Source organism: Vombatus ursinus, unplaced genomic scaffold, assembly GCF_900497805.2.
Source record: "Vombatus ursinus unplaced genomic scaffold, bare-nosed wombat genome assembly UNPS02006874.1, whole genome shotgun sequence".
In the NCBI taxonomy this organism is placed as follows: Eukaryota; Metazoa; Chordata; class Mammalia; order Diprotodontia; family Vombatidae; genus Vombatus; species Vombatus ursinus.
The window spans coordinates 6,998,256-7,025,478 of NW_020946652.1; the positions used below are offsets into that span (position 1 = coordinate 6,998,256).

General features: G+C 52.0%; 1 protein-coding gene across 1 annotated transcript in view; it reads right to left on the minus strand.

The window, feature by feature from the left end:
• The window catches only part of XXYLT1 (xyloside xylosyltransferase 1), a 67,566-nt gene that overhangs the window by 2,837 nt on the left and 37,506 nt on the right, over positions 1 to 27,223 (minus strand). Inside the window, exon 3 of the mRNA XM_027848708.1 lies at positions 17,371 to 17,503. Within this exon, the coding sequence (XP_027704509.1) occupies positions 17,371 to 17,503 (133 nt within the window). The remainder of the gene's footprint in view (positions 1 to 17,370; positions 17,504 to 27,223) is intronic.

Consider the following 27,223-nt stretch of genomic DNA (forward strand, 5'->3'; position numbering starts at 1 on the left):
ACACACACACACACACACACACACACACACACACACACACACACACAAAGAACACTTAGGAACCAACCATGAAAGCAAAGGGAGCCCATGGCAGCCAGGATGAACACAGGCCACATGTGAATTCCTGCGCTGGTGGCCTCTCCTCCCCTTGGCAGAGTCTCTGCTCCAGTCAGGCAGGGTTGGAAAGTGAGTGTCCGAGGGCCAGGAAACATCTGGAGCCCAGCATTTCCCAGCATTGAGATGCTCAAGGCAGGCGGGATGCAAAGGCCAGGAGGCCTTCCCTTGCTGGCTCAGAGGGTTCTGCAGGGCTAGGGGTGGTGTGTGTGTGTATGTATCTCTCTCCCTCTGTCTCTAGATCTCTCTTCCTTTCTCTCCCCCCCTTCTCTCCCTCCCCCTTTTCCTTCACTTCATTACCCCGGGGCACTAAAATTCAGAGCACAGTGATGGCCCTTTCCATCTTCATCAGAACAGAAACACGTAGGATTATTACAGGCACTGGGTTAGAAAGAATAATGCATTTTAAAGCAATACCAACCAAACCGCCAAAGGGACCTTTTGCAGAACTGGATACAAGAACAAGGTTCATTTGGAGAAACACAAGACCTAGAACGGCAATCATGTCGCTCATGAAACAAAAGGTTGGACAGAGGGAGGAAACAGTGGTAGGAGACCTCGGACCACATGAGATGGCTGCTGTCATCAAAATCATTTGGTATTGGTTTAAAAAATAATGAGAAGATAGAGCAAAGGAAAAGATTGGGCATGGAAGAGCCAGAAACCAAGGAAGCCATTAACCTAGTGATCAATAATCTGGAAACATGAATGACTTAGGGAAGAACTCCCTAACTAGTGTAAGAGCTTGTGGGCAGACTGGGAACAGGCTGGCAGAAATCAGGCTTAGACCAGCATCTTATACCACACTCCACAATGTGTTCAGCAAGGAAACATGGCCTGAATATTAAAGACCACATCACAAACAGATGAGAATAGTTAATACTGGAAGAGTTGTGGAAAGATAGGCAGACTAATACATTATTGGCGGAGCTGCAAAGTAGTACAACCATTCTGGAAATTGAGATTATGCGAATAAAGTACATAAAATATCTACACTTTTTGACCCAGAGACTCCACTGGTGAGGGGACTCCACCTGAGGGGATCACTGAAGAAAACGAAAGCTCCATATACAAGTAATTTCTTTACTTGTATTATATATATAATACAAGCATTTCTTGCAGTGGCTGAATTGCCCAGGTTGATGTGTCTGCTGCCTGAGGAGTGAGCAGGAGCTCACCAGCCAACCTGGGCTCCACAGCCTGATTCATCTCAGCAGTAGTGGACAGGGGACATCCCTTTGCATTTACCAAATGATTTTTGGCCATTGTGCTGAATACCAATGGTTATGCTGTGCTGATCCCAAAGCTGCACCTTGTCACAAAAGCCCATCTTCATAACCCCTCAATTCTCCCACTGATGCTACATGACCCTGAGTCACAGAACACCCAAAGACAGTGGGAGAACCCCAGTCACAGGGGCCATAAAGCACACCAGAGTGAGACGCATGAGCCCCAAGCCGGCTGTGGAAGGTGGCCCAGGAGGACCGGAACAGAAGAAAGAGCCCCGGACTCAGAGCATCCCAAGCTCATGTGGCTACTCTGTCCCTCCACCCCTCCACAATAGGTTAAGTGACAACCATGTACTGGGAAAGTCTCTAAGACCATGAGCTACAGAGCTTTTCAGACCTGCTCTGGAACAGAGGACTTCCTCACCAGCATCAAATCTCAGCCAAAAGCAAACTGTGCTACACCAGGTGCTGGGTCAGTGGGAGCATGGACGCTGACAGATGAAGAGCCAGGCGCCACACCCTCACACGTGCAGTAGAGGAAGGGCCAGAGAAAGCCGCCAGGATGCTGATGCTGATGGGATAGTCTGCTCAGCCAGCCTCGATCAACCATGGCCCAAAGTCCTGGAATCGAAAGACCAAAGCAGAGCAGGCCTGCCCTCCAGGCGCTCCCATTCTGCTGGAGGACCCAAGAAAGATGCATGGGAGGACGGGAAGATGCTGCTCGGCTGGAGCCACCCTGTTTTGGGTGGAATACCCACAGCAGTGAGCCCCAGACACACCAAAATGAGACTTCCCCCAGTGAAGGCAAGGAACAGCGTGACACGTTAGGCCCATTTTTATCCCAAAGGATTTTTTAAAAGTTAGGAACTTAAGGGATAATGTCTTATCTGGACATTTTACTTACAGGGAGTTGTGCCTTCCCCAATAAGCTGGATGAGTCAGGGCTCCTGCACTGGACCCACAAAATGAGTAACTCTTAATGATCTCCGCCGTCCTGCTGTTCCTGCCCGGTGGGCCAGCTCTGACGTTTCATTGCAGTGTGGACAGGCCCAAGGCTCCAAAAGGCTCTGACAGCCTCATTAAGCCAGAGAGGCTTCAAGTGCAGCCCAGAGGCAGACCGTGCTGGCCGCGGGCTAGTCAAGGACCCAGCCTGGCAGAGTAGAGCACTCCTCACCAAAAGGTGGGACAAGAAGCAGTGGGTTAACCTCAGGCCGCAGCACCTGCCATAGTGTGGAGCAGCTGGGACACGGCGAAGTTACTAAAGACATAGCTCAAACCCACCTTGAAAGCCACAGTCAGAGACCAGGCTCCCTTGCTCCAGGAGAACAAGGAAAAGTGACAGAAAATTGTTGGTGCCAAATGTACTATGGACTGCCACTCCTGAAAGGATCCTTGTGATATCCTTACCTTCCTACTCTTAAGATTCGCACTCTTGACTAGGTTGAGCTGAGCCACACCCGAGGTCCTCCCACCCAGGGATGCTGCCATGTGGGGAGCCCAGCTCAAGCTGGATCTCAGCTTCTTGCGTCCCTGCACCCTCACATTGGGATTCATGCCACAAAGGGCAGAGCAGCCAGAATGGAGCGGCTTTCCTTGTCCAGATTGCCAAGGGCTGCTGGGGTCTCATGACGAGGACTTGATATCTCATACTCTCTTCTCTCCCCCTCTCCTCCAAGAGGTATGAGAAGCCTTTGCATGGGTCTTGGAGTTGGGAAATCCATTGGACATCCCCCAGGTGGCAGGTTTGCTCCCTTGTGATCTCAAGATGCGTTGATTTGCTTCAGGACTTGACAACATGGTAAGTTCTGCAGAAGGCAGCGAGGGGTTGAGATCTGCACTCTAGGCCTGTGAGATCTCTTCTAGATCAATACCTAAGCTCCAATGGGCCAACAGCCTCAGGAAGGCAGGAAAAACTGAGCAAGAGGCATCCCTGAAGTTGAGGTCAGCCCACAACGCCCAAGTGAGCGGGTGGCCACGGGAGCTGGCAGCCCCATGAGGCTGTGGGCAGGCACTAGCAGGGACTGGCCCCTGAGGGAGCCCATAAGGGCACGAGTCACGTGGCAGAACAACGTTGAGGATTTGGGGAGAGCTCAGATCTAGGACACTGCCATCAGCAGAAAAGTGCTGGGCCCAAAGACAGGAAGACCTGAGTTCAAATCTGACCTCAGGTACTTAATAGACTCTGCTCCAGTTCCCTCAACTATAAAGTAGGGAGGGTAGTAACTACCCTTCATTATCTCATCTGTGAAATGGGGGTGGTAATAAGAGCCCTCACCTCCCAGGATTGCTGTGACAATATTGTTAAGTGCTTAGCATGTGCCTGGAACGCAGTAGGTGCTTAATAAATGCTTGTTCTTTCCCTCTCTCACTCCATCGGTCTGAGCAGAAGAACCAGCACTCTGGTTTAGCTGGGACAGTGATGAGAGGGACCCTGGTGACCCCTAGGGGCTAGGAGCTAAGCCTGTTGTTATAGTGAGCTCACCCAACCAGGAAATAGAAACAAGGAGGCGGAAGAGAAGCCAGAGGAGGGGGTGGGACCCCCCCCCAAGGATGTGGAAGCAGTGATGGGTGGCACTGCCATTCACAGAATGAGGGCTGCTGTCTCCTGGGGGCATGTGTCCAGCGGGACCTCTCAGAGCTCCCCTGGCAGTCCACGGGCGTGAAACGATGATGGCGTCACCACCATGCGTGCAGAATGTGACTAGGGACCACAGTGCCTGAGAGAAGATGGCACTGATTGGCTCCTTTTGGCTCTGTTCTCTTGACCAAGGAGCACGTTATCTGGACCAGAAAGGTCAAGATCTGAAAGGAAGGGGAACCTACATTAAGCAAGATGCTAACAAGAGAACACCAAGTGCCCCGGACGAATGCCAGTCACTGGCACCAGAAAAGGGCAGGGCAGCCAAGAAAGCCAAGAGGATCTCAGTGGCATTACGAGTGGCTACGTGCTTGGCCAAAGAGAAGCCTGGAAATTCTCAGCCCAAAGCAGACAAGTTGTTTCCAGTTCCCGAGGTGCAGACAGAGCATTAGTGATCCACTTTGTTCTTGGGGTCACCAATCCCCGCCACCCCATGGCCACCCCAGGTTAGGGGCAGCATCTGCTCGGTGTCTGTAGCCCCTTCTGGGACCGCCTGCCAGAAGCCTTCCGCATCCCTCCCATGTTCTCAGGCCCACGATGGGCCTTGGCCAACAAGCCAAGAACACACAGAGCACTAAGAGTCATGGCCATTGAGTCATACCAAGTCAGGCGAGAAAGAACTGAAACAAAATTTAAGGTATGAAAATCAAAAACAACCACAGAAATCCAGTGTTGGTCCTAGCCCTTGGAGGAGCCTGGCCACCTCTCTGCCCCTGCCGCCTTGCTAGGACTCTGATCAACCAGGAAGACGTCCAGATTTAAGGACCGAGCTTCGGGACTGGGGTCTGGGATCTGGCCCAGTCCCCAAGGCCCAGAGTCATCGCCAGCCCAGCACCAGACACCCTGGAATGGCTTGAGGCACATCCCTGGACAGTCTGGGGAGCCAGAACAAAAGGGAGCAGCCAGCAGCTTAGCAGCTCTGATCCCCAATGCCATGTCAGCATGGCGGGGATGGAAACGCCTTGTCTGCTTTGTGGGGAAATGCTAATGGACTCAACTTTGGCAAGTGTGTGGAGGGATGTCAGTGTGAGGCATGAACAGGCAAGCATGCACACACGCACAGACACACACACACATGCACACGCACGCACACACACGCACATGCACACGCACGCATACACACATGCACACGCATGCATACACACGCACGCGCGCACACACAGTCTCCTCCCCCACCCCTCTCTCTTTCCTTCCTTCCTCCTGTCTCCTCTCTCTCTCTCCCCTACCTCTCTCCCCTCTACTCTGTCTCTCTCTCTCCCCCACTACTGAATTGTCCGAGTGCATTCATTAGAAGGCATGGCTGCCATTTTCTAATCTACAGAATAAAGAGGCTGGCTGAATTCACAAGGGGAGGGAGGCTGCCATGACATTCAACCCCATTTCACATGAGGGAGGACGGCTGCCTCCCAGACAGCCTTCCCCGTGCAGGGAGACCACGCCAACCATCCGCAGAGTTCCAGAGGAAGTGCTTAAGGAAAGGCCCTTCGAGGGCAACGACCAGGGATAAATAAAAGTAACTGAACCAGCTGCATGGACTTGGCGCCTCACAGGTGATACAATACATTCCACATTTATTAAGCACCTGCTATGTGCCAGGACAGTGCTAAGTGCTGGAGGTCTTGGTGGACCACAAGCTCTCTGTCCCCTTCCCTCCATGCTCACAGCCAGCAGGGCCTCACCAGTTCTCACCTGGCCTGTAGCAATAGCCTCTCTTGTTCTCCCTGCCCTCATGCTCTGTCCCTTGCCCAAGCCAATATTCCCCCATCTCAGGCAGGACCACGTCCTCCCCTGCCCCACAAGCTCCCATAGCTCTTTCGCCATGGCGGCTTAATCCCTTCACCACCTGGCTCCCCCATCTCCAGATTCCTGCCCGTCACACGCTGTATGTTCCCACATGATTGGTCTCCTCCGTCCCACCTCAGGGTCTTTGCACTGGTTGTGCCTGACTCCAGGAATGTTCCACCTCCTCTGGATCAGTCCAGGCGCTTTCTGCAGGTGTCCTCCTTGACCAGCAGCGATCATTAGACACCGGCTTTGCTCCATCGCTCCCCTTGGGGCTGAAGCTGCAAACAGCAGCCCCAGACTGCTGCTTAACACTCTGTGACCAGGCTGGCTTCCTTCCCACCCCCACCCCCCAGTCTGAATGACTGTGGCCCATCTCCACCTGGGGTCCTGATGGACCAGGCTCACCCCGATGCTGATCCTCCTTCTGAGGGCGGAGGCAAAGCCGTCCCCAGGACCTTTTGTGACACAACGTCCCAGGATTCCAGAACCAGGACCGAGGTTGGACCGTCGGCTTCCTGTGGACACACAGTGGGTGCCATGGGGTAAGGCATCAGGTTGGGAGTCAGGAAGCCCTGGGTTCAAACTCCACCTCAGACAATTACCAGCCGTGCAGTTCTGCGCAAGCTGCCTTGCCTCGGTTTCCCCCTCTGTAAAATGAGGGGGTTGGACCCGATGGCCCAGAGGGTCCCCGGCATCATGGTCAGAAAGTATCTCCCAACCCTTTGACCCAGCAACAGCACTTCTAGGGCTGTATCCCAAAGAGATCATACAAACGGGGAAAAGACCCACATGTACAAAAATATTTATAGCAGCTCTTTATGTGGTGGCAAAGAATTGGAAATTGAGAGGATGCCCATCAATGGGGGAATGGCTGAGCAAGTTGTGGTGTATGAATGTAGTAGAATACTATGGTGCTATAAGAAGTGATGAGCAGGCTGACTTCAGAAAAACCTGGAAAGATCTGTATGGTCTGATGCAGAGTGAAGTGAGCAGAACCAGGAGAACGTTGTACACGGTAACAGCCACGCTGTGCAATGACTTACTTCGATAGACTTGGCCCTTCTCAGCAATGCAAGGATCTAAGACATCTCTAAAGGCCTCGTGATGGAAAATGCAATCCACAAAGAAGAAAGAACTATGGGGTTTGAATGCAGATCGAGGCATACTATTTGCTACTTTTTTCTTCTGTTGCGTTTTCTTTCCTCTTTCTGGTGGTTCCTCCCATTGGTTCTAATTCTTCCACACAACATCACTAATGTGATAGGAATGTATATGTAAAGCCTATATCAGATTGTGCGCCCCGTCTTAGGGAAGGAGGTGGGGAGTGAGGGGGAGAAAAATTTAAAACTCAAGAGCTTATAATACAAAAAAACAAAAACAAAAACAAAAAAACAAAAGAGCTTATTATGGTTGATAAATCAAAATAAATTAAATAAAAAAAAATTAGAATTGGGCAAAAACAAAAACAAAACAAAACAAAACAAAAAAAAGAAAGCATCTCCCAAATGTAAGTGAAGAATCACCAAGCATGGGAGAGAGATGGCTCTGGCAGTGTGGACGAAGGCCTGACGAAGGCCTGAGGGAGGCCTGAGGGAGGCCTGAGTGTCCTGTGGACAGGTCAGATCAGGATGAGCAAGGCAAAGAAAGGGAGTTCCCGGGACGGGGCCACCGCTGGGTGGAAGTTCCATGACGAGACTGGGAGCGGCCCAGGCAGAGCGCCTCTGTGCCTCAGTCTCCCCACTGGGAATGGAGAGTTTCTAGAGAAAGACGAAGATGGTGAAGGGCCCAGCATCCATGTCCACGCGGAAGAATCGGCCGAAGGACAACGAAGCTTTGGAGAAGTGAGAGCTCGGTTCAAGCACGCGCCCCAGCAGATGCCCCAGGAGCCATGGGGAGGGGCCTGCCTCCAGGAGCAACCTCCGTAGAAGGGCTGTCTGGCAGTGGAGGGGGCAGCCTCGGGGTGGTGGGCAGCGGGCCGCCCCTAGGAGGCCTCTGAGTGGAGGCTGGACGCTCCAGGAAGGATCCCGTTATGGCCCCTGAGGCCCTAGCACCCACCCGTGCGGTCCAGCCCACAGGCAGCCAGCAGTGAGCAGCGCCCTCCCCCTGCCCACCATGGCTGGGCAGCCCCAGAATGGCACAGGCTGCCACGCTGCCCTTCGTCCCCTCCGCTGCTGCGCCGCTGTTTGATCTTCTATCAAAGGCCTGAAGACGATGGAGTGTCCTCCAAGAGCAATAATTCACAAGCTGATCCCGCAGAGGCAGCAGCAGGCCTCGGCCTCCTGGCCCGGTGGGGGGAGGGCAGCCGGCAGCCTGGCCAACAGGACTGAGTGGTCTCCAGAGGTTGGCCTATTTATGGAAGCTCCTGCTGGGTTCCCAGAACTCTGCCCAAGGCTTCCCCTCGCGGGCAGATGAGACCTTTCCCTCACCAGTTGGGCTGAGGCCTCAACCTGGACAGGTCCAAGCCAGGATACCAATGGGGACCGTCTTTGGGGTCAGCATCTGGCCCAACAGATCACTGGGCTGAGGTGACGGTCATCCATCCAAACACTGCCCTTCCTTCCCACCCGTCCTCCCTGGGCCAACCTGCTTTCTGTCCCCAAGAATCCCCCATGCACGTGGGGAGGAAAAGGAGTTTTCCTCTCCTTTCGCTGTTCAAATTCCAGCTGGGGGCTGTTCCTCAACCACACTAGCACCACAATGTCGCCGCTCCATGACCTTGACCATGGAGACAGCTGAGGGCGCTGGCTCCTGCACATATCCAGAAATATCTGCCTGTCCATCTGTCCTTCTTCCCTCTCAGGCTCTGGGCTCCTTGAGGACTGAAGAGAGGCTCTTGCAGGGGCAGGATGGCTGCCTTTGGGCAGAAAAGGGACCAGCTTTGGTCCGCTTGGCCCCCGATGGAGGAACCAGGAATGATGGATGGAAGTAGTGAGGAGGCTGACGGGAGCCTGGCTCCTCACTAGTAGAGTTTGGAGTGGGGGAGGTCCCCATCCTTGGCGGGCTCCAAGCAGAGCCCGGACAGTCACTGGTCAGGGTGAGTATCGTGGCAAACCCCACTCAGGGCCAGGTCGAGGAGAGGCCCCTGACGTCCCTCCAGCGCTGAGATTCTTCCATGGTCCAGCAATGGGGGACTCCTGAACTCACTGAGGAAGTGAAGCTCTCCTCCTGTTCCAGATCTGCCTCCCTGCGCTGGCCCTGAGGCCGTGTCCTCGTCCACACGCCTGTCCTCCAATACGTGACGAGCCCGGTCCATCTTCTCATCTCCCAATGAACATTCTTGGTGCCTTCCCCAAACCTCACATGACAATAGTTGAAGTCCCTTCTCCCTCCTGTTCCAGGCCTCAGGACCACTTCTGGGTATCGCTGCCCATCAAGAAATCTGACACCTGGAACTGAAGACACCATTCCAGATCGGGGTCTGGCTCTGGCCACGGCCATCGATCTGGGGGCTTGGGGGGGGGGGGGGGCTGTTCCTCTGGCCACGAGCCACGGTGTGGCAAAGGAAGCAGCCCCTGGGCTGAGCTGGCCTGGCCACTCGGCGCAGGCCACGGTCCAAGATCAAAGTCTAACAGATCAGAGGAAGCAGAGATTTATTTATTTATGGCACATCGTGCGTGGGCGCACGCACACACACACATGTGGTACCGTAGCAACTCAGCTTGTGTCCACCACAAGGAACACAAACAGGACCTGCGATCACAACTCCAGAAATGCCGCGAGCTTCTGACCAGCTCAAACAGGCCCCCCAGGCAGGTGAGGAAGCAGCCCCCGTCCCTCATGCCACGGCAAGTCCAAGTCTGAATCGTTCCTACGCGAGGCCTTCTGGCCCGCAGCTGGCCACCAATACCCATATCCACAGAAGGCCCAGACTGAAGCTCCGTGACAGCATGGAAGGGTCTCTGGCTTCCTCAGGCCATGCCAAGCAAATGCAGGCTTGGGGGGATCCTACCGCGCCCAAAAGGCATTCCTGCACGGGCCCAGCGACTGACCGCGTGCTACTGGCTGATGACCAGCCTTGGTAAGCAGGGAGACTTCCCTTCCCAGGAGTGGAACAGGATGTGATACATCACCGGGGCCTTGGCCACCGAAGGGACAAAGACACACAATGGCCCTGGGTCCTGCTCAGCCGCAGGGATGGGGCCAGCAGCAGGAAAGGAGGTGGAAGATGCCATTGTCAGACCATCTACAGGCACGGATTTCACCGTTGGCGACTGTCAGCACGGCTCTACCCAGAGACAGTGAGTGGGCCTCGCCATCCCCATCCCAGCCTCGTCATGATCGGCAAAGACCTGCGGTCTCATGGAAGGGCAGCCCACGCGCTCTCTTGGAGAAGACAATAAAGGGGGAGGAGAGGGCTCCATCGTGTGTGGGATGACTGGGGGTCTCCCTTGGCTGGAGGGGCTCAGGATAAGTCTGAGCTAATGGACCCGCAAGAAGACAAAGAATAGAAGAGGAAGGCGGTCTTCCTGGGTCCTCCCTGCCCTCCATCCGCATGGCCACACCCTAGCCCAAGGCCTCATCCCCTCTCAGGATTTCCCCTCCCCACTGCTTCCTCCACTCAGCTAAAGCACAGGAGACCACGTGCCTCTTCTATCCAATAAACCATAGCGGCGCCCCGTTGCCTCCTCTATCCTGGCACATCCGCCTGAATTATCTCCCATTCCTCCGCTCCCCCTCCTTCACTCTACATCCCAGCCAAACTCAACGTTCTGAGGCCTGTGCCCCACGGCCAAAGACTGAGTCCCGAGGCAGGCAGGCTGGCCCCTGGACAGTGGCCTTGTGTTCACCTCCTACTGGAGCTGGCCAGAGGCTCCCCCAACCGAGGGCCACAGGCTCTGGGAAGGGGAAGGCGGAGCCATAAATAAACATATGGGCCTCCTCTCCACTACACCCTTCCACCATCATGGGCCTCTGTCCAATGCTGGAGATGACAGAAATCATTCAAAAGCATCACAAAATCCCCTGCAGCTTCGTCGTGCCTTCCCAGGGGATGGATGGGACAATCCATCTCTTTGCGAAATGTTGCCGTCCCCCCATCGGGAAGCCTGGGAACCCCTGCCTCTAGGAGCTCCCAGAAAAGGGCCTGGAGCAAGGAGAAAGGGCCAAGCTGCCAACGTCATCTGAAGCTCAAACAGCAGGTCGAGGCTCCCCTCCCCGCCACTGAACCCTTGACCAGGACAGTGAAGATCAGCCAAAGGGTGGGTGAGGCACAGAGGGGTGGAGTCATCCGTGGGTGGAAGAATCTGGCTCTGGGGCCACCTCTCCCCAAGAGAGGAGAAAAATTCAAAGTAACTCTTCAGAAACCGGATCATCATGGTGCTTACAAAGGGGTGTTGGTTTTTTCACATGGGGGGATGGGGCATGAGAGGGAGAAAAAAAGAGACATTTGTTGGGGGGGAAGTCTAGCCATCCAAATGTACATTTTCAGAATCTCCAAGCCAGAGATGGGGAGTTAGGGGGGAAGGGGAACTGGAAATTGACCCCCCTCAGGTGGAGACACCCATTGCCACCATCACCTTACTGGGTACCTGACAGACACCAGGTCATCTTGCTATTCTCCCCAGTCTAGAGGCAGGGAAACTGAGGCAAAGGACATGGCCCTATGGCCACCAAGGGATGAACAAAAGATGGAAAATCTCCCCTCAGTCACTGTCACAAAGTTACCTCCTTCCCATAGGAGCAAACATGAATTAAGTTGTGTCTGCCCCCTGCCTTAGGAGCATTTCCTCACTTCTTTATTCACCTCGTCTGCCCTGTGCCCTCTGCGAGACCCAGCAAGGTAGGGGGGCTTCCTCACCCCCCAATCTGCTCCCCAGGGAGGTCTCTGACCTCAGTCAGTAATTAACCCAGCCTGGGAATTGCCCTGGAAGGACTGACGGCAGTGGTCACAGCCTTTGGTGGGGAGAGGGGGGCTCTGTGCCAAGGGCAGGAAAGGATGAAGTCACTGTCCATTCTCTGCCCCAGGAAGGGTCACCCTGAAGTAGGGATGCCTGGGCCAGTTCATGGCCCTGCCTCCTCTAGCCACGCCTCTCCCCCACCCCACCCTGCACTCTCCCAACATGGCATCAAAAGTGTTGAAGCCCTGTGCCAGCACCCCAAGGCTCTGCAATGATGCCTTTGTCTCAGAGGGCTCAAAACAGCTGCCTGATTCACAGCTGTGCCCTTTTCCATTCAAAGGGACAGTCCCTGCTTAGCTCATGGACATTCCTCCTTGCACCTCCCATTAACCACTTTCAGATTTGGGCAGGGTGACAGACGTTCTGCCATGAAAATAGCCCTGAAGATGCCCCTGCTTCTCTGGAGGCCGTGTGCTCAGGGGTGCTGTCCAGGCTGCTTGGCACAAACCCTTCCTTCTGGGTCCCCTCAGCCCATGGGAAGGAAGAACCACTATATTTTTTCTTGGTATAATCCCTCCACTCCTTGCCCAGCCACCATCCTACCCTGAGGGGCTACAAGGTCAAGATTACAAATCTACAAGATTACAAAGATCGACCAGCAACCAACAGTAACCTCTGGTTACTGGCCAAATCTGGGTTACCGAACACTTCACTGACTGGCTGAGGGTGAGAAGCGGCCTTGTGGGGCTTTCCTACATTTCTTTCTCCTCCTCAGGTCCCAAAGGCCCCTGATGTTACTACCCCCCCCAACCTCTCCAACGCCATTTCAGAGACCCTCCCCCAGCCCCCAGGGTCTCTCCAACGGTGCTCAGGTGATGGACTCAAGAAGCACCATCCACGGAGACCAGGACACGCATTTTTGGACATGGCCAAGGCAGGAAGGATTCATTTTGCTTTTCTCTGCCTGTTTATTACAGGGCTTTGTGCTTTCCCCCCATTGGGGGGAAGTGGGGGAGAGTGAAGACAAATTATTAATAGAAACGAGGAAGAAAATGAAAAACTAAATAAATAAAATGGCTCTCGACCCCCTGCCCACCCTGGTTAGCCCAGGGGCCATTTAGGAGGCAGCCCATGGGAGTGGGGAGGAACCCAGGAAGCAGCATCTTCAGGAGTGAACAGAGGAGCCTCCTGCAACCTACTGGGCAGGAGGAACCAAAGCCCTGTTGCTTCTGCCCCACGGTAATGAACCACAGGCTAGCGGTCCCTAGGGTGGGCACAGTTGGCATGGAAGGGCACAGGCGGGCAAGCACGGAGCTCCCAGCTGGTCTGACCGCTTTGTTGACGTGTCCTCTTGCCATAGCTTTTCAAAGAGGACAGCCCATGGCCTCGCTGCAGCTGGCACCGCCTCAGTCACTGGCTGGACTCCTCCTGGGGGTCGGCTGACCAGAGTGCCCTGAATGACCTCTTGGCCAGAGGCACAGAATCTCTTTGAGAATCAAGCCGAGAATCAAGCGGTACACATCCATGGTTTTTAACAAAAAGTTTTGTCACTCTTTTCAATCTAATCCCCCCAGGCCAGCACTGGCTGTACTTTGTACATACCATCTGCCAGAAGTGGGCTTGAGGCAGGGGCTGCACAGGTGAAAGGGAAGGCAGCCGTGCCCTCAGGGAGCCTGCACTCTAATGGGGGAAGCAGCTTGTGTCTCCCCAGACAAGCCCTTGTGGTTATTGGAAGGGGAAGAGAAGACCAAGGCCACAGAATCAATCAGGGAAAGCTGCCCGGAGGAGATGGCACACCAGCCAGCAGAGTCCAGGTGCCACGACTTCCTCGCCGTTAGCTGGCCACGGGACCAATGAGAATCCCTGGCTTCATGGGCCCACAGCCTAGAGGGCAGAGGTTCCCTCACATAGGGACATCCCGGCCAGGGTCACAGCCGTGGCACCATCTCCTCTAACTTCCAGGTTTTCTGACTGAGAAATGGAGTCTGGGTGGGCTTCAGTGGGTGAGGCCATGAAACACCTTCTAGGAGCAGAGGTGGCCCTCAGGCAAAACAAAGACTCCTTCTTGGATCCCCCCTCCCCCGCTGCTCCTCTGCTCAGGGAGGTGTGGACGGGGCAGGCCCTGGCGGAAGGTCACAGCATGACAGCATCAGCTTGGGTAGGTCCAGCCATAGCCCAGAAGCAGCCTGCCATCTAGCTAAACATGTAGGGCCACCTCACTAGTTGGTGAACTGCCTGGTGGGAGGACCACTAGGGGGTGGAGGGGGGGTCTGCACAGACAAGCACGAGGGTATATCCTGCCTCCCCTGGATCCCAGGAGATTGAAGGTCAGCCCCACCTCCTGGCTCCAGGCTGCAGATTGACACAGGATTATGTAGGCAGAAAAGCATTTCCTAGCACATTCAATTACCCCTGGAAATGTATCATTCCAGTAACAGGATCGAAATATTGTTCAAAGCCAAGGTTTAGGGGCCCGGGAATCCCTCGGCAACAGCTTGAAAGGGAAGCCAGTCCTTTGAACCCTGGGCCTCACCAGCTGAGAGCTTTGATCAGTACTGGCCTCTGCGTGTCTCAGAGACACATCAGATCAGAAACAGCCACCAGAAGCCGGTCGGGCTTCAGTGACACATCGAATTGGCCTGGGCATCTGCAGGCTTGGGCACCCTGGGGCTCTGCTTTCACTTCAGCGACGCAGACAGAAGCTATGCTGCAGAGGCCTGACTGAGGCCTTCGGAGGACACGTCAGAGGGAGGGAAAGCCTCAGGAGAGGCTGGCCCTTAGGTTTCATTCATCCCTCTTTAACTGGACATTCTGGGTCACCACTTACATGACCCTTTGGCACCATTCTCTTGAATAAGCCAGCATTTATTAAGTGCCTGCTGTGTGCCAGGCTCTGCACTAAGCACAGACACAAAGAAAGGCAAAAGCCAGTGTGTGCCCTCAAGAAGCTCCCAGTCTAGTGGGGAGATGATGTGCAAACAGCTCTGTGCCCACAGACACATACAAGATAAATTGGGGTGGCCTCAGGGGGAAGGCACTGGGAAAGGTTTCTTGCAGATGGTGGGATTTTAGTGCAGACAAGCTGGGAGAGTTCCAGGCCTGGGGAACAGCCAGTGGAAATGCTGAGAGTCAGGAGATGGGGCGTCTTCTGTGGGGAATAGCCAGGAGGCCAATGCTGCTGGATCACAGAGGACAGGAAGGTGCAAAAAGAGTAGAAAGGGAGGAGGGGGCCAAGTTAGGAATGACTTTGAAGGCCAAAGATAGGGAGCCACTGAGGTTTACTGAGCAGAGGGGGTGACATGGTCGAGCCCAGACTTTAGAAAGATCAATTTGGCAGCTGAGGGAAGAAAACCCATGAGCTCAGGGTCACCCAAAGCTCTGGGAATGTAAACTCCATTGTTCTCTTTCTCCCTTTGAACTGTTCATACAAGTGCCCTGATGACCATCACTTTTGTGTGGGACACAGCTGCTTCTATTAAGCCAAGTTCACCCACACTATGCCCAGCTAATACCTCACACTGACTGGACGTCTCAGTCAAATTAGTCCATCCCCTGGGTGATTTTTCTGATTCTTTGCTTCAAAGTTCATCTGGGCTTGCTTATCATCGTCAACTGTAGTATCCATCATGTCCAGCTTCAGATTTAGCTAGTGCAGTTCTGAAATCTGTCCTTCTACCTCTGTCTGTGTGTGTATGTCTTTTCCCTCTGTCTCTCTTCTCTTCTTCTCCTCCATCACCTCCTCCTCCTCTCTCTCTCTCTCTCTCTCTCTCTCTCTCTCTCTCCTCTCTTCTCTTTGTCTCTCTGTCTCTCTCTCAGTCTCTCTCTGTCTCTGTCTCTCTCTCTCTCACCACCCCCCTCCCGCTTATCTTTCTTTCTGGGTTCAGACTCTGGGTCCTTCTAGCCAGTGCCATCTTAGTTCATGGTGAATACTTAAGAGTCTCTTGTGTTAGTGATTCAGATAAATTACAATTGTCCCACGTCACAGAACAGTGAGTTCTGACGTCCATATGCTCCAGTTTACTGCAGCTTGTCACATTCAAACAGAAACAATGTCTCAGATCCCTGAGTCACAGGAATTGTTTCTCTTAGAATTCAGAGCAGAGGTAACTTCTTAGCAAGCTGCTCCATATGAAAGCTGTGTCTTCCCCAAGGGCTGGAAGAGCAGGACTGAGAAATGCTAATGAGCTGAGGCTTAACCTAGAAAAGATTCCCCAGGCCCAGGCCCCTCCAGCCCCCTCACGAGTCAACGTTAAAGTGACCTAGTCTTTCCATGGTCACCAACTCAATGTGGCTCAGAAGGAGTTTCCTTCTTGGTTTGGAATATCAAAGAATATCAAAGAATAAGACTCAGTGCTCGATGACAAGAAAGAAAAGGTGGCTTGACCGGCCCCCAGAGTAGTCTGTGCTGGCATCTGGTAGGGAGCAGCCTCCCTGGCTTCCTTCACATCTCAGCTGAAATCCTGCCTCCTCCAGGAAGCCTTCCAGGATCCCTGTTCAGGTTGGAGCTTACCCTCTGAGGATTCTCTCCAACTGAATCTAGTCAATAACTTGTTTGCATGTGGCTGTCTGCAGGCTGTCTCCCCCATTAGACTGGGAACCCTCAAGGGCAGGGACTGTGCTCCAAAAATGCTGATTGACAGGTTAACAGGTATATTCAGTTCAAAAAACACCCAGGATAGTACAATGGAAAGAGCGCACTGAACTTGGAGTCAGGTGCAAAGTTTGGGCAAGCCCAACTGGGTGGTACAGTGGATAGAATGCTGGGCCTGCAGTCAGGAAGACCTGAGTTCAAATATGGCCTCAGACACTTCCTAGCTGTGTGACCCTGGACAAGTCACTTCACCCTGTTTACCTCAATTTCCTCATCTGTAAAATGAGCTGGAGAAAGAAATGGCCAACCACTCCAGTATCTCTGCCAAGAAAACTCCAAACGGGGTCAGGAAGACGAGTGACCAACAACAGCTGTTGGTTTTGTCATGGCCAGAGGGGGACGGAAGCTGGTCTCTCCGGCGTCTAGAAGGAAAGGGCCAGAGAGGATGACAAAGGCCCTCAAAGCCATTGCCGAGGGCGCCATTTTAACTCCCTCGTCCGCCTAATGCGAGCGATGGACCAGGTGACCAACAAGGTCCCTTCCTTCTCTGGTTTGAGACACTCAACCTCTTGGCCTCAGTCTTCTTCATCAGTAAAGCAGGTGATGACAACAGTCTCGCTCAATGGGTGAAGGTCTGCAGAGCGCTTTGCATTTCTTGGGAAGCCACACACATACACACTAGCTGTTTGTCCCACCGTGGCTATTGGCCACAAAACCTCTGTCTTTTACAGGGAGAAGGGAGACCTGTCCTGCCTCCTGTGGTGCTGGGGGGGTGGGGCGTGAGACTCCTCCCCTGTCTGTGAGTGACCGCAAATCCTGGACAGGAAGAACAAAGCATTTCCCTTTTCTGAGGTCACCATTCCAGCAGACTGCAGATTTGGACGTAGGAAAGGTGGGCAAGAGCTGACTCAAAGAGAAATATGAGCCTATACAAGAATGCCACCTTCATTCAAATCGGCAACACACATTTATTAAGTGTCCCTGGCACTGAGGTCCTGGGCACAGGACTGGGGATAGAGAAATGAACAGAGACTAAGTCCTGCCTTCCAAAAGCTTACAATCTAATCCATTCCAGGAGGGATCACAAGCTCCTCAGCCCCCAAGACCTTAGCACAACACCCCCAAGCCACAGAAAGAACCTCTAGTGTCCCCCCTTCTGTCTGCCATGTGACCTACCTGTACACCGGCTGCATCTCCCGGGCAATCCCGATGACAGCCCCTGGAGGGAAATTATCGAATTCCTCAAACAACTCGCGAATATTGGTCTTATGTTTCAGGTCCAAGTCCAGTTGAATTATCCGTGAGATCTCTGGGGGGAGGAAAGAAAGAGATGCTGCTGAGACCACAGATCTTAGAGGGCCCCCTGGGCCCTGGGAGCCAGGACCACCCATAAAGCTCTTCCCCAACAGGGAGTGACAGCACCCAAAGATGCCAAATGAGAAGGGGAACCCAGCGGCACCAGAACAACCCTGCAAGCATCCGCCAGTGGGGGAGGGGGTCCTATCCATCACAAACACCCCAAGCCTGTGCCGAGCCAGCTCGAAGCTCGGCTGTGCCGTGGTAAGCAAGAAGAGCGGCCAGCAACTCCCAGGAAACATCCCCTCCAGGGAAGGCTGGTGGCTTCACCAAGGGCTCTTTCCTCCCTGCAACTCTGGGAGTCCAGATACAATTGTCCCCATTGGACAGGCGAGAAAACGGAAGCTCTGAAGTGACTTCTGGAGAGGTGGCTGGCTTCAAGGACGGGCAGGGACTTTCTAATTGTGTCTTTCTGTCTCTGGTACCTAGCACATAGTAGGTGCTTAGGAAGCCGCTGTTGTTTGTAGCCAGTGAGAAATGAAAGAGTTAAATATCCACATAAGTAGATAAGAAATCAGCACAGACAGGCTAACTTCTCAGTCCAGGGTGGGGAGGGACAACACAATTCTAGGCACATAATGTATGTTAAGGGTGGGACATATAAGGAAGATTGTAACCTAGAAGGATTAGGACCAATCCTGATCCAGAAGGGAGGAGTTAGGCAATTACTAACTATAAAACCTGCTCTGACTTCTTTTACATGCAATTCTTCCCTTTCAAGGAGGTATGCCCGCTTCTAGTGAGAATAAAGAGGTTTGAAACACCAGTCTTTGGAACTGAGTCTGGGGTCATCTTTATAACACCAGAGAAGGGGCCTGGGTTTTACCCCCCACACACACACTCAGAAGCTGAATGATGATGAGCAAGTCATGCTGAGCTTTCGTTCCCTCCCCCACCTCCACCAAGGACACCATTCTCAGGAGCCACTCCCTGCCCCCCAACCCATCACCCCAGGGATGCTGGGCTCAGGTGACAGCATGATTTCCACTTGGTATTTCCAAGTCAGACTGGAAGACCCAAATACCTTCAGAGAATGTCAGACCCAAAGGGACCTTAGAGATCTAGACCACACCATGCCCCTCCCATTTACAGAGAAGGAAACTGAGGAAGCCCAGAAATGGAGAGGGATTTGCCCAAGACCACATAGAGATTCAACTGATAGCCTGGAAGGAAAGTGAGGAGAAGCCCAGAGCCTGAGATGAGCTTGGCCAGGGCCACACAGGAAGCTTGTCATGGCCTCCAGAATCCCACCCAGGCCCAGGCTCCTCTATGCTTCTGGAGGGTCTCTTCTGGGCTGGAAGGGATACTCCCCCCTTATTACAGAGGAAGAAACTGAGGCCCGGAGGAGTCAGTAACTTCCCAGAGACATAAAGCAGCAAAAGGCGGGTTTGAACTAGGGGGCTCTGGCAGCAGACCCTGGGCCCCATGCTGTCCAGCTTGTAGATCAACATCACCATGCTTCCATTTACATGAGAAATGGCCACTATGACTCCTGGCAGGAGCAGAGGGGCCCCATCAGCCCCCACTACCCCAGAATGCTCGAGCTCCTGGGCGATAGGAGTTTTCAACATTCACTTCCATAGGCTTCTGAGTTTTAAATTTTCTCCCCCTCCCCAAGATGGGGTGCAATCAGATGTAGGCTCTTCATATACATTCCTATTAAACATATTTTCACATTAGTGATGTTGTCAAGAAGAATTGGAACCAATAGAAGGAACCACAAGAAAGAAGAAACAAAACAAAACAAAACAGAAGGAAAAAAAAAAGAGCAAATAGTCTGCATTCAAACTCCATAGTTCTTTCTTCCTATGTGGAATTTTCCATCACAAGGCCATTGGACATGTCTTAGATCTTTGCATTGCTGGGAAGGGTTAAGTCTATCAATATTAGTCATTGCACAACGTGACTGTTACTGTGTACAACGTTCTCCTGGTTCTGCTCACATCATTCTGCATCAGTCCAAACAAATCTTTCCAGGTTTTTTCTGAAGTCTGCCTGCTCATCATTTCTAATAGCACAATAGATTCCATTACATTCATATACCACTACTTGTTCAGCCATTTCCCAACTGATGGGCACCCCCTCAGTTTCCAGTTCTTTGCCACCACAAAAAAAGCTGCTATAAATATTTTTATATGCATGGGTCCTTTTCCCATTTGTATGAGCTCTTTGGTATATAGCCTTAGAAGTGTTATTGCTGGGTCAAAGGGTATGCACATTTTTATAGCCCTTTGGGCATAGTTCCAAACTGCTCTGCAGAATGGTTGGATCATTTCACAACTCCACCAACAATGCATCAGTGTTCCAATTTTCTTACATCTTCTCCAACATTTATCATTGTCCTGTTTTATCAGGTTAGCCAATCTGATAGGTGTGATGTGGTACCTCAGAGTTGTTTTGATTTGCATTTCTCTAAGCAATAGTGATTTAGAGCATTTTTTCATACAATTGTTTTTAATTTCTTCATCTGAGAACTACCTGTTCATATCCTTTGACCATACAATCAATGACTTGTATTCTTACTCATTTGATTCAGTTCTCGATATATTTTAGAAATGAGGCCCTTATCAGAGGTGTGGAGAAAGGTTTCTAAGGGGATTTAAATTGCATGTGATTCCTCCATCCCACTCCTCCCACCCCTGAAAGGTCTGGCTGGGGGTGAGGGGAGGGAGTAGGGGAATGTGATCTAGAGCTTTGGCTGGGGAGGGCTAGCCCATGGCCAGGTGACAGAGTGGTGCTTAATAAAAGCTTGCTGGTGAGGACTGAGGTATGTCTCTGCATTCACCCACCTACCCAGCCCCCCTCTATCTCATGCCCTGACATTACCCTCCCCCGCCCCACTCCCCTACCTCCCCCTGCCTCCGCTCCCATGGACTTCCTGCCAAAGAGAGGAGGCTGATGTTGTGCCCCTGGGACCCAGGCTCCTCCTATGTACAGAAGGAGGAGGGGACACCGGAGGCCCCCACCCCCCAGCCCCAGCTAAGAAGCCTCCCACCCTGGCAGAAACCAAAAGGGATAAGGAGGACAGTGACCCTTTCCTTCCCCTTTGGCATGCTTCCCAACTCCTTTTTCACAAAGCCCCTCCCCACCTCTGGGTCCCCCGCCTCGCCCCCCTGACATGGTTCCTGCAAATGTGATTAAAGTCAAACCGGGTAGTGCAGGGCTACGGTCTGAGCAGCCCCCGATGAGACTGACGGGGGCATCAATCCCCAAGGAGCCAGCACACAGAACGGGGCCAGACTACCGCGCGGAGGAACATAGGCAAAGCAGCAAGAGCCGGCCCATGAGACTGGGCTCGGAGTCAGTCGAGGCCTGGGTTCAAATCCTGCCTCAGATGTGGGCAAGTCACCCACTTCCCGAAACCTTAGTTTTTCTTCCTCCCTCCCCTTCCCTGCCCACACCACCAGGTGAACCATGGAAGGTTTTTGAGAGCAGTGCTGGTTCTAATAGGTGTTGTCAAACAGCAGGAGCAGGCCCCACCTTCTGAATGAGAAAGGGCCCACGGCGCCCAGCACAGCACTGGGCACACAGCGGTCATGGTCCCCATGGTGCCCAGCACAGGGCTAGGAGCACAGCAGGCATGGTCCCCACGGCACCTGGCCTAGGGCTGGGCGCCCAGTGGCCACGGTCCCTACGGCTCCCAGCACAGGGCTGGGCGCACAGAGGGCAGGTGCCTGGCACAGGGCTGGGCACCCAGCAGGCATGGCTCCCATGGTGCCCAGCACAGGGCTGGGTACACAGCAGGCATGGTCCCCACAGTGCCTGGCACAGGGCTGGGTGCCCAGCAGAGGGCTGGGTAAAAACTGGTCTGCTGATTTTCTCCTCATACTGTTGTCTGAAGGAGAGAATAGAGGAGGAAGAAGGAAAAGAAAGGGGGGACCAGCCAGCCAGACACTGGGTCAGCAATCAGTAGATGGAATATTTTAGCCTTCAGTTTAGTCAACCATTCAAAGAGGCTTAAAATGAAAGGAAAAACGTCTTTCTCTCATGAGACCTGCCCCTTCAGAGAGGGCAGAGGACAGTCTGGGGCTTCCTCCCAGAGGTGATCAGCCACCCCCCTGGCAGAGGGGCCATGCCACACTCCCGGCCCTGGTTCCAGGCTTACTTGATGCAGGATTTCCTGGAAATGTCTTTGCAGCTCCAAAGCACGGCTGAGGCCCAAAGTACTGGGTCACCAGGTTGCCCTTGTAAATCCTCCGCCAGCAGCACCCATGGCTGGGTCACCAGGAGGCCAGGGACAGGGGGCAGGGCCTGGAAGATGCCAGCAGCCGATCCCGCCCAGGGCCCAGCCTGGTTTCCACTGACCTCTGATGGCAGACACAAGTGGGAATGGCTGTCATGAGAGCTCCAGCTGGTGCTTAGAGGCGAGGGACTCCAGACGTTTGGCCTTGAACATCCCCAACGGGGAGTGACAGGAAGGATGGCAGAGCATGTTTGCTATCAGCCTGAGCATGTCTCTCCGCAGCATTGAGTGCAGAGTGAGCGCAGATCCACCAGCTGAAATCCACGACCATCATACACCATGTGTGCCATTCCTGTGCCCTCAAAGACTGGGCTTTTCATGCTGGCAAATTGGGCACAGCCAGACCTTCAAATAAAAGTGACAGCCTTTCCTAGCTGATGCTTCCCCATTAAAGGAAGACAGTCTCTCACCTCTAAGCACAGAGGTGGGGGACCACCGGAGCAGGATACTACATACGCTGTTGAACTGTCACAGTAGATTAGCTTTTGCTCAACTTTTTTTGTTGTTACAGGATTCCATGCTGGGGGCTTTTTCTGGTCATATAATCAAAAAGTGTCAATAAAATTTGTGTTTAAATAAGTCAGTGGACCAAGAGACAGTGTGGTCCAGTGGAAAGAGCCCTGGGTGAAGAGTGCTTAACCTTGCACCTCACCAGCTATGTGGCTCCCAGGCAAGCCGCTCCCTTGCTCAGACGTTGGCTTCAACTCTGAGATTTCACCTCCTGTCTCACCAACAGGCAAAGACGATAGGATGGGACGGGGGAGGGGCTGTGCTCTGAACCCTGCTGGTACAGTGGAGATCAGAGCTATCCTGAGGAGCCACCTCGACTCATGGGAAGAGAGTGATGACCCCGAGGTCCACCCAGCGGGCACCCCCTACAAAGGCCAAGGCAAGTCCTGGTGCATGGTAGGGGCAGCAGAGCTGGACGTGACCGCCCGGGACAGAGCTGGGGGAGGGAGTTGGGGAGCCTGGGCAGGACCACGAGGGCAATTTCCACAATGACCACGGCAGCACACGTGGAGCAGCCAAGAAAGAAGAAAACGATGATGCCCCCAACAAAGAGGAGAGATGCGCATGCACCTCCCCCGTTCTTGGCAGGCCAGGAATGGGGAGCACAAAATGCGCCTCATCTTCTTGCTTCTAAGGCTCATTGGGAGGGATTCAAATACGCACTTGCTCTAAAAGCCAGGAGAAGCAATAAATATTTACATTTACAAAGTTGGTTCAGAGCTGGGGTGCCATCTTGGAGAGGGGGCAGGCACTTCTGCTCATGCGCATGGTGGAATTTCCTGTTTTTGTGATAAAGAGATGGAATCTGGGTTGGTGCCAATGAGTCACCTAGAAAGCGCCAGCTGACGGAAAAACCCCCAGTGCACCGGGGTGGACACGGCGGCCTCCCTGGAGAGGAGGCAAGAGGAAAGCCATCCTCTCCACTGTCACCTTCCATTAGGAACAGGGCCAGCACAGACCGGCAAGAGATGTCACTGAGCACGAGGCCTGAGGACAGCAGCATTTCAGCAGCCAAGGAGGCCTCTGTCATCACCTTTCCCCAACTGGCAACTCCCTGGAGTGGACCTGAGTGTGCTGGGCACTGAGGGAGTTCCCAGGGCACCTGACGGGGTCTGGCATACAGCAGGCACTAAATAAATGCTGCTGACTATTTGTTGACAAAGAATATCTTCCCCAGAGTTGCCTATGGTGACCTGAGAGCTTTGCTGAGGTTCAACGGTCCAGTAAGGGTGGGGGCGAGCTGGGTAGACAAGCTGACGCCCACCTCCATAATCGCTACCAGAAAGACCACTCCCCACCATCGGAAACATGGCTCCAAAGACAGCCTGGACAACTCTCAAAGCAACATTCCACGGTGGAAACCTGGCTCGGGGCGCCTCGGCAGCTTCCAATTAAATGAGCCACAAGACATGTCATCTGACCGAGGATGGAATTACAACCCAGAGTGAGTGACTGTCCCTGAAAAGTTTGAAAAACAACAAAAATCCCAAAGGGGAGGGGACGGGAGGGGAGGGGAGGGGAGGGAGCCGGCTTCCCTCCCTGTCCTGGCTCCAGACAGTCCAGATACAATTCCTGGCTCAGATACAATTCCTGGCAGCCTGTTTCAAAACACTAACAAAAACAAAATCACCATAAGAATGAACTTACCTAAACACAGAGCCTAATGATGGAGCAAAAACAATGATGAACAGAAATAAACAGAGGAGATTAAGGATGAGAGAGCCTCCTCCCATCTCTCCCTCACTCCCTCTCTCCTGCCCCGCTCATTCTCCCTCCCCCCCCATTTTGAAATAGTTCCAAGCCTTTCCAAAGAAAAATATTTACAATATATGAGGGCACATTAAATCTAAGATTTTGCCTCAAGGGCAGAAAAAAGGGACAAATGTTGGGAACTGGGAAGCCAGAAATTCTGACTCTAAATTTTTTGGGTTTTTTTGCTTCTCTGGTGAGGCTACTGGGGTTAAGTGACATGCCCAGGGTCACAAAGTCAGAAAGTGTCAAGTGTCCAAGGCCAGATTTGAACTCAGATCCTCCTGATTCCAAGGCCAGAGCTCTCTCCACTGCGCCACCTAGCTGCCCCAGAAGCAAGGAATTCTAGACCTTAACATGATGTCAACTGAGGACCTTGGACAGGGTCTCTCTGCACAGAAGGCCTGGGGACAGCTGGAAAAGCTATTTCATCAGAGAATGGAGTGCCCCCACTCTCAGCTTGAAGGGGAATGATATCCCACCATCTGTCGGGCCAGTTAGAGTCCTTCTCAACACCCATGCCTCGACTCAGCCAAAGACTGCACTGGGGACAGGGGGATGACCACTCTGGCCTTGCTCCCCTGATTCAGGAGCCCCAGGGATGACAAGGGGCCACCCACCAAGGGTCAGAGAAGGTGAGAAGCTCGCCCTGGCAGCCTGGGCAATCCTACTGTACACCAAACACTGGCCAGGGGCTGAGAAACAATCCCTGCGTACATGGAGCTTACACCTCCCTTGGTGAGGAAGACAACAAGGACAGATGAAAACACAGACAACGTAAAGATAAAGTGAAAGAATGCAGCATTGTTCATCTGAGAAAGGGCTGGAAAGAAAGGCAGGAGCAGCTGGGAGGGTCAGGAAAGATTTCCTGAAGAAGAAAGAACCTGAGCCACATCTCAAAGGAAGAGAAGGACCCATGAAGCCCAGCCGAGAAGGGAGGGCAATCCAGGCAGGGACGGATGGTGGAGCAAAGGCATGAAGACGACAGATTGGTGTTGTGTGCAAGGAGCAGAAAGAAGGGCCATCTGGCTGGACTTCAGAGAGCAGGAGGGTGGAAGAAGGTCCGATGATATGGGAGGACAGGTTAGGCTCAGGCTGGGAGGGGCTTGAAGAGCTCATCCAGGAGGTAATAGGGAGCCACAGCAGTTGACTGGGTAGAGGAAGGGCACAGTCAGATCCGTGCTTAGGGATCATTAATTCTGTCACAGTGTGGAGGCTAAAGCAGAGTGGGGAGACCCCTCAGGAAAAGGAGCTGCTCTGTCCACCTCCAGCACCCTTTCGAGTTCCTTTACAGTCAGCTCAATTTGCTTTTCTGAGACTGGATTCCTTATGATCTCCAATGTGGTGTTTGGTTAGGTATTTTGGGCATTTTCTATCTTTGAACATATTCCTTCATTTCTTCACTGTTTTGGGTTTTGTTAACACATACTCGTACACAGTAGGATCTGATCATACTCTCTTACTCCTTCTGGTTTCTCTGTGATTTCACCTTGTTCATTTGTTATTTTATTGATAGGTGGCTCAGCGGATAAGAGCGCCAGGCCTGGAGTCAGGTAGACTTAATTCAAATCCAGCCTCAGACACTCACTAGCTGTGTGACCCTAGGCAAGTCACTTTATCCTGTTTGCCTCAGTTTCCCCATCTGTAAAATGAGTTGGAGAAGGAAATGGCAAACTGCTCCAGTATCTCTGCCAAGAAAACCTTAAATAGGGTCACGGACAATTGGACATGACTGAAACAAGTGAACAACTTCTTTTTAATCAGACTGGCTGAAGGTTTACTAACTGCATTAGTCTTTTAAAAAAATCTACTGTTAGGATAATTTTGGTTTCCAGCTGTTCTGTTTTTCTTCAAATTTTTAATATCTCCTCTTTTGAGTTTATTTTAGTTTTATTTGTTGCTTTTTTAATTTTTAAAAAGCATGCTCAGTTCATTAATTTTTTCTTTTTCAATTTTGCTAATGTATGTTTGTGGATATTACTTTTCACCTAAGGAATGTTTTCACTGCATCCCAGAAATCTGGGTATGTTTGTTTCATTACTATTATTTTCTTTCACATGCTTAACAATTGTTTCTATGATTTGTTCTCTGACCTACTAATTGTTTAGGATTTTGTTGTTAAATCTCCATTTGTATTTGTATTTTTTGTTTGTGTTCTGTGAGCTGATTATTATTTTTACTGCATTATGATCTATAAAGGATGTGTTTACTCTGACTTTTTACTTTTATTTGCAATATCTCTGTGCCCATAGCCAGTTTTTGTTCCACATGGTGCTGAGAAAAATATGCAATATTTTAGCAATTCCATTTATGAGTCTTTCAGCTCTACTTTCTGTTAAATTCTATATTTTTCTTTTTATTTATCTTTCTGTTGAATTTATCCAAAACCGAGAGTAGGACATTGAAATTTCCTGTACTGTCTATGTGTTATAGTGGCTCAGTTTGTATTTCTGTTGTGAATCTGGATGCCAAGGTGTTTGAAGCATATCTGTTGAATACTTATGTTGTCTATGGTTCCTTTCTGTATAGTGTAGTTTCTCTGATTACCCCTTTTTAAGTTGTGAATCTGTGCTTTTGTTTTGTCTGATGGCATGACAGCAATTTTTGCTTTTTTGGAATCACTTGATTCATAGTCAATTTTGTTCCAGCCCCTTACTTTTATTTCATATATATCTTTGGTTTTTAGGTGTATTTCTTGGAAGTAACAGGTTGGGAGCTCGTGGTTTATTTAATCTGTCACTTTTTCCTTCTGTTGGATAGTTTAATCCATTAACATTTAAAATTGAGAGCTAGGGGGCAGCTAGGTGGCACAGTGGATAGAGCACTGGCCCTGAAGTCAGGAAGACCTGAGTTCAAAACCAGCCTCAGACCAAACACTTGACACTTACTAGTTGTGTGACCCTGGGCAAGTCACTTAACCCCAATTGCCTAAAAAAAATAAAATAAAATAAAATAAAATTGAGAGCTAGGTTTTTAAAAAATTTCCTCCATTTGTCCAAATATTGGGGCTTTCCAAATTAGGATTTTTCTCCCTTTTCCTCTGCAAATACAGTATTTTTTTCTCTTCAATTATTGTAGCTTAATCTACTTTGAGGCAATCCTATTGCCACCAGCTTTCTCTCACTCTCAAGCCCACTCCCCTCTGCCATTTATTACCCCTTTCCCTGGGTT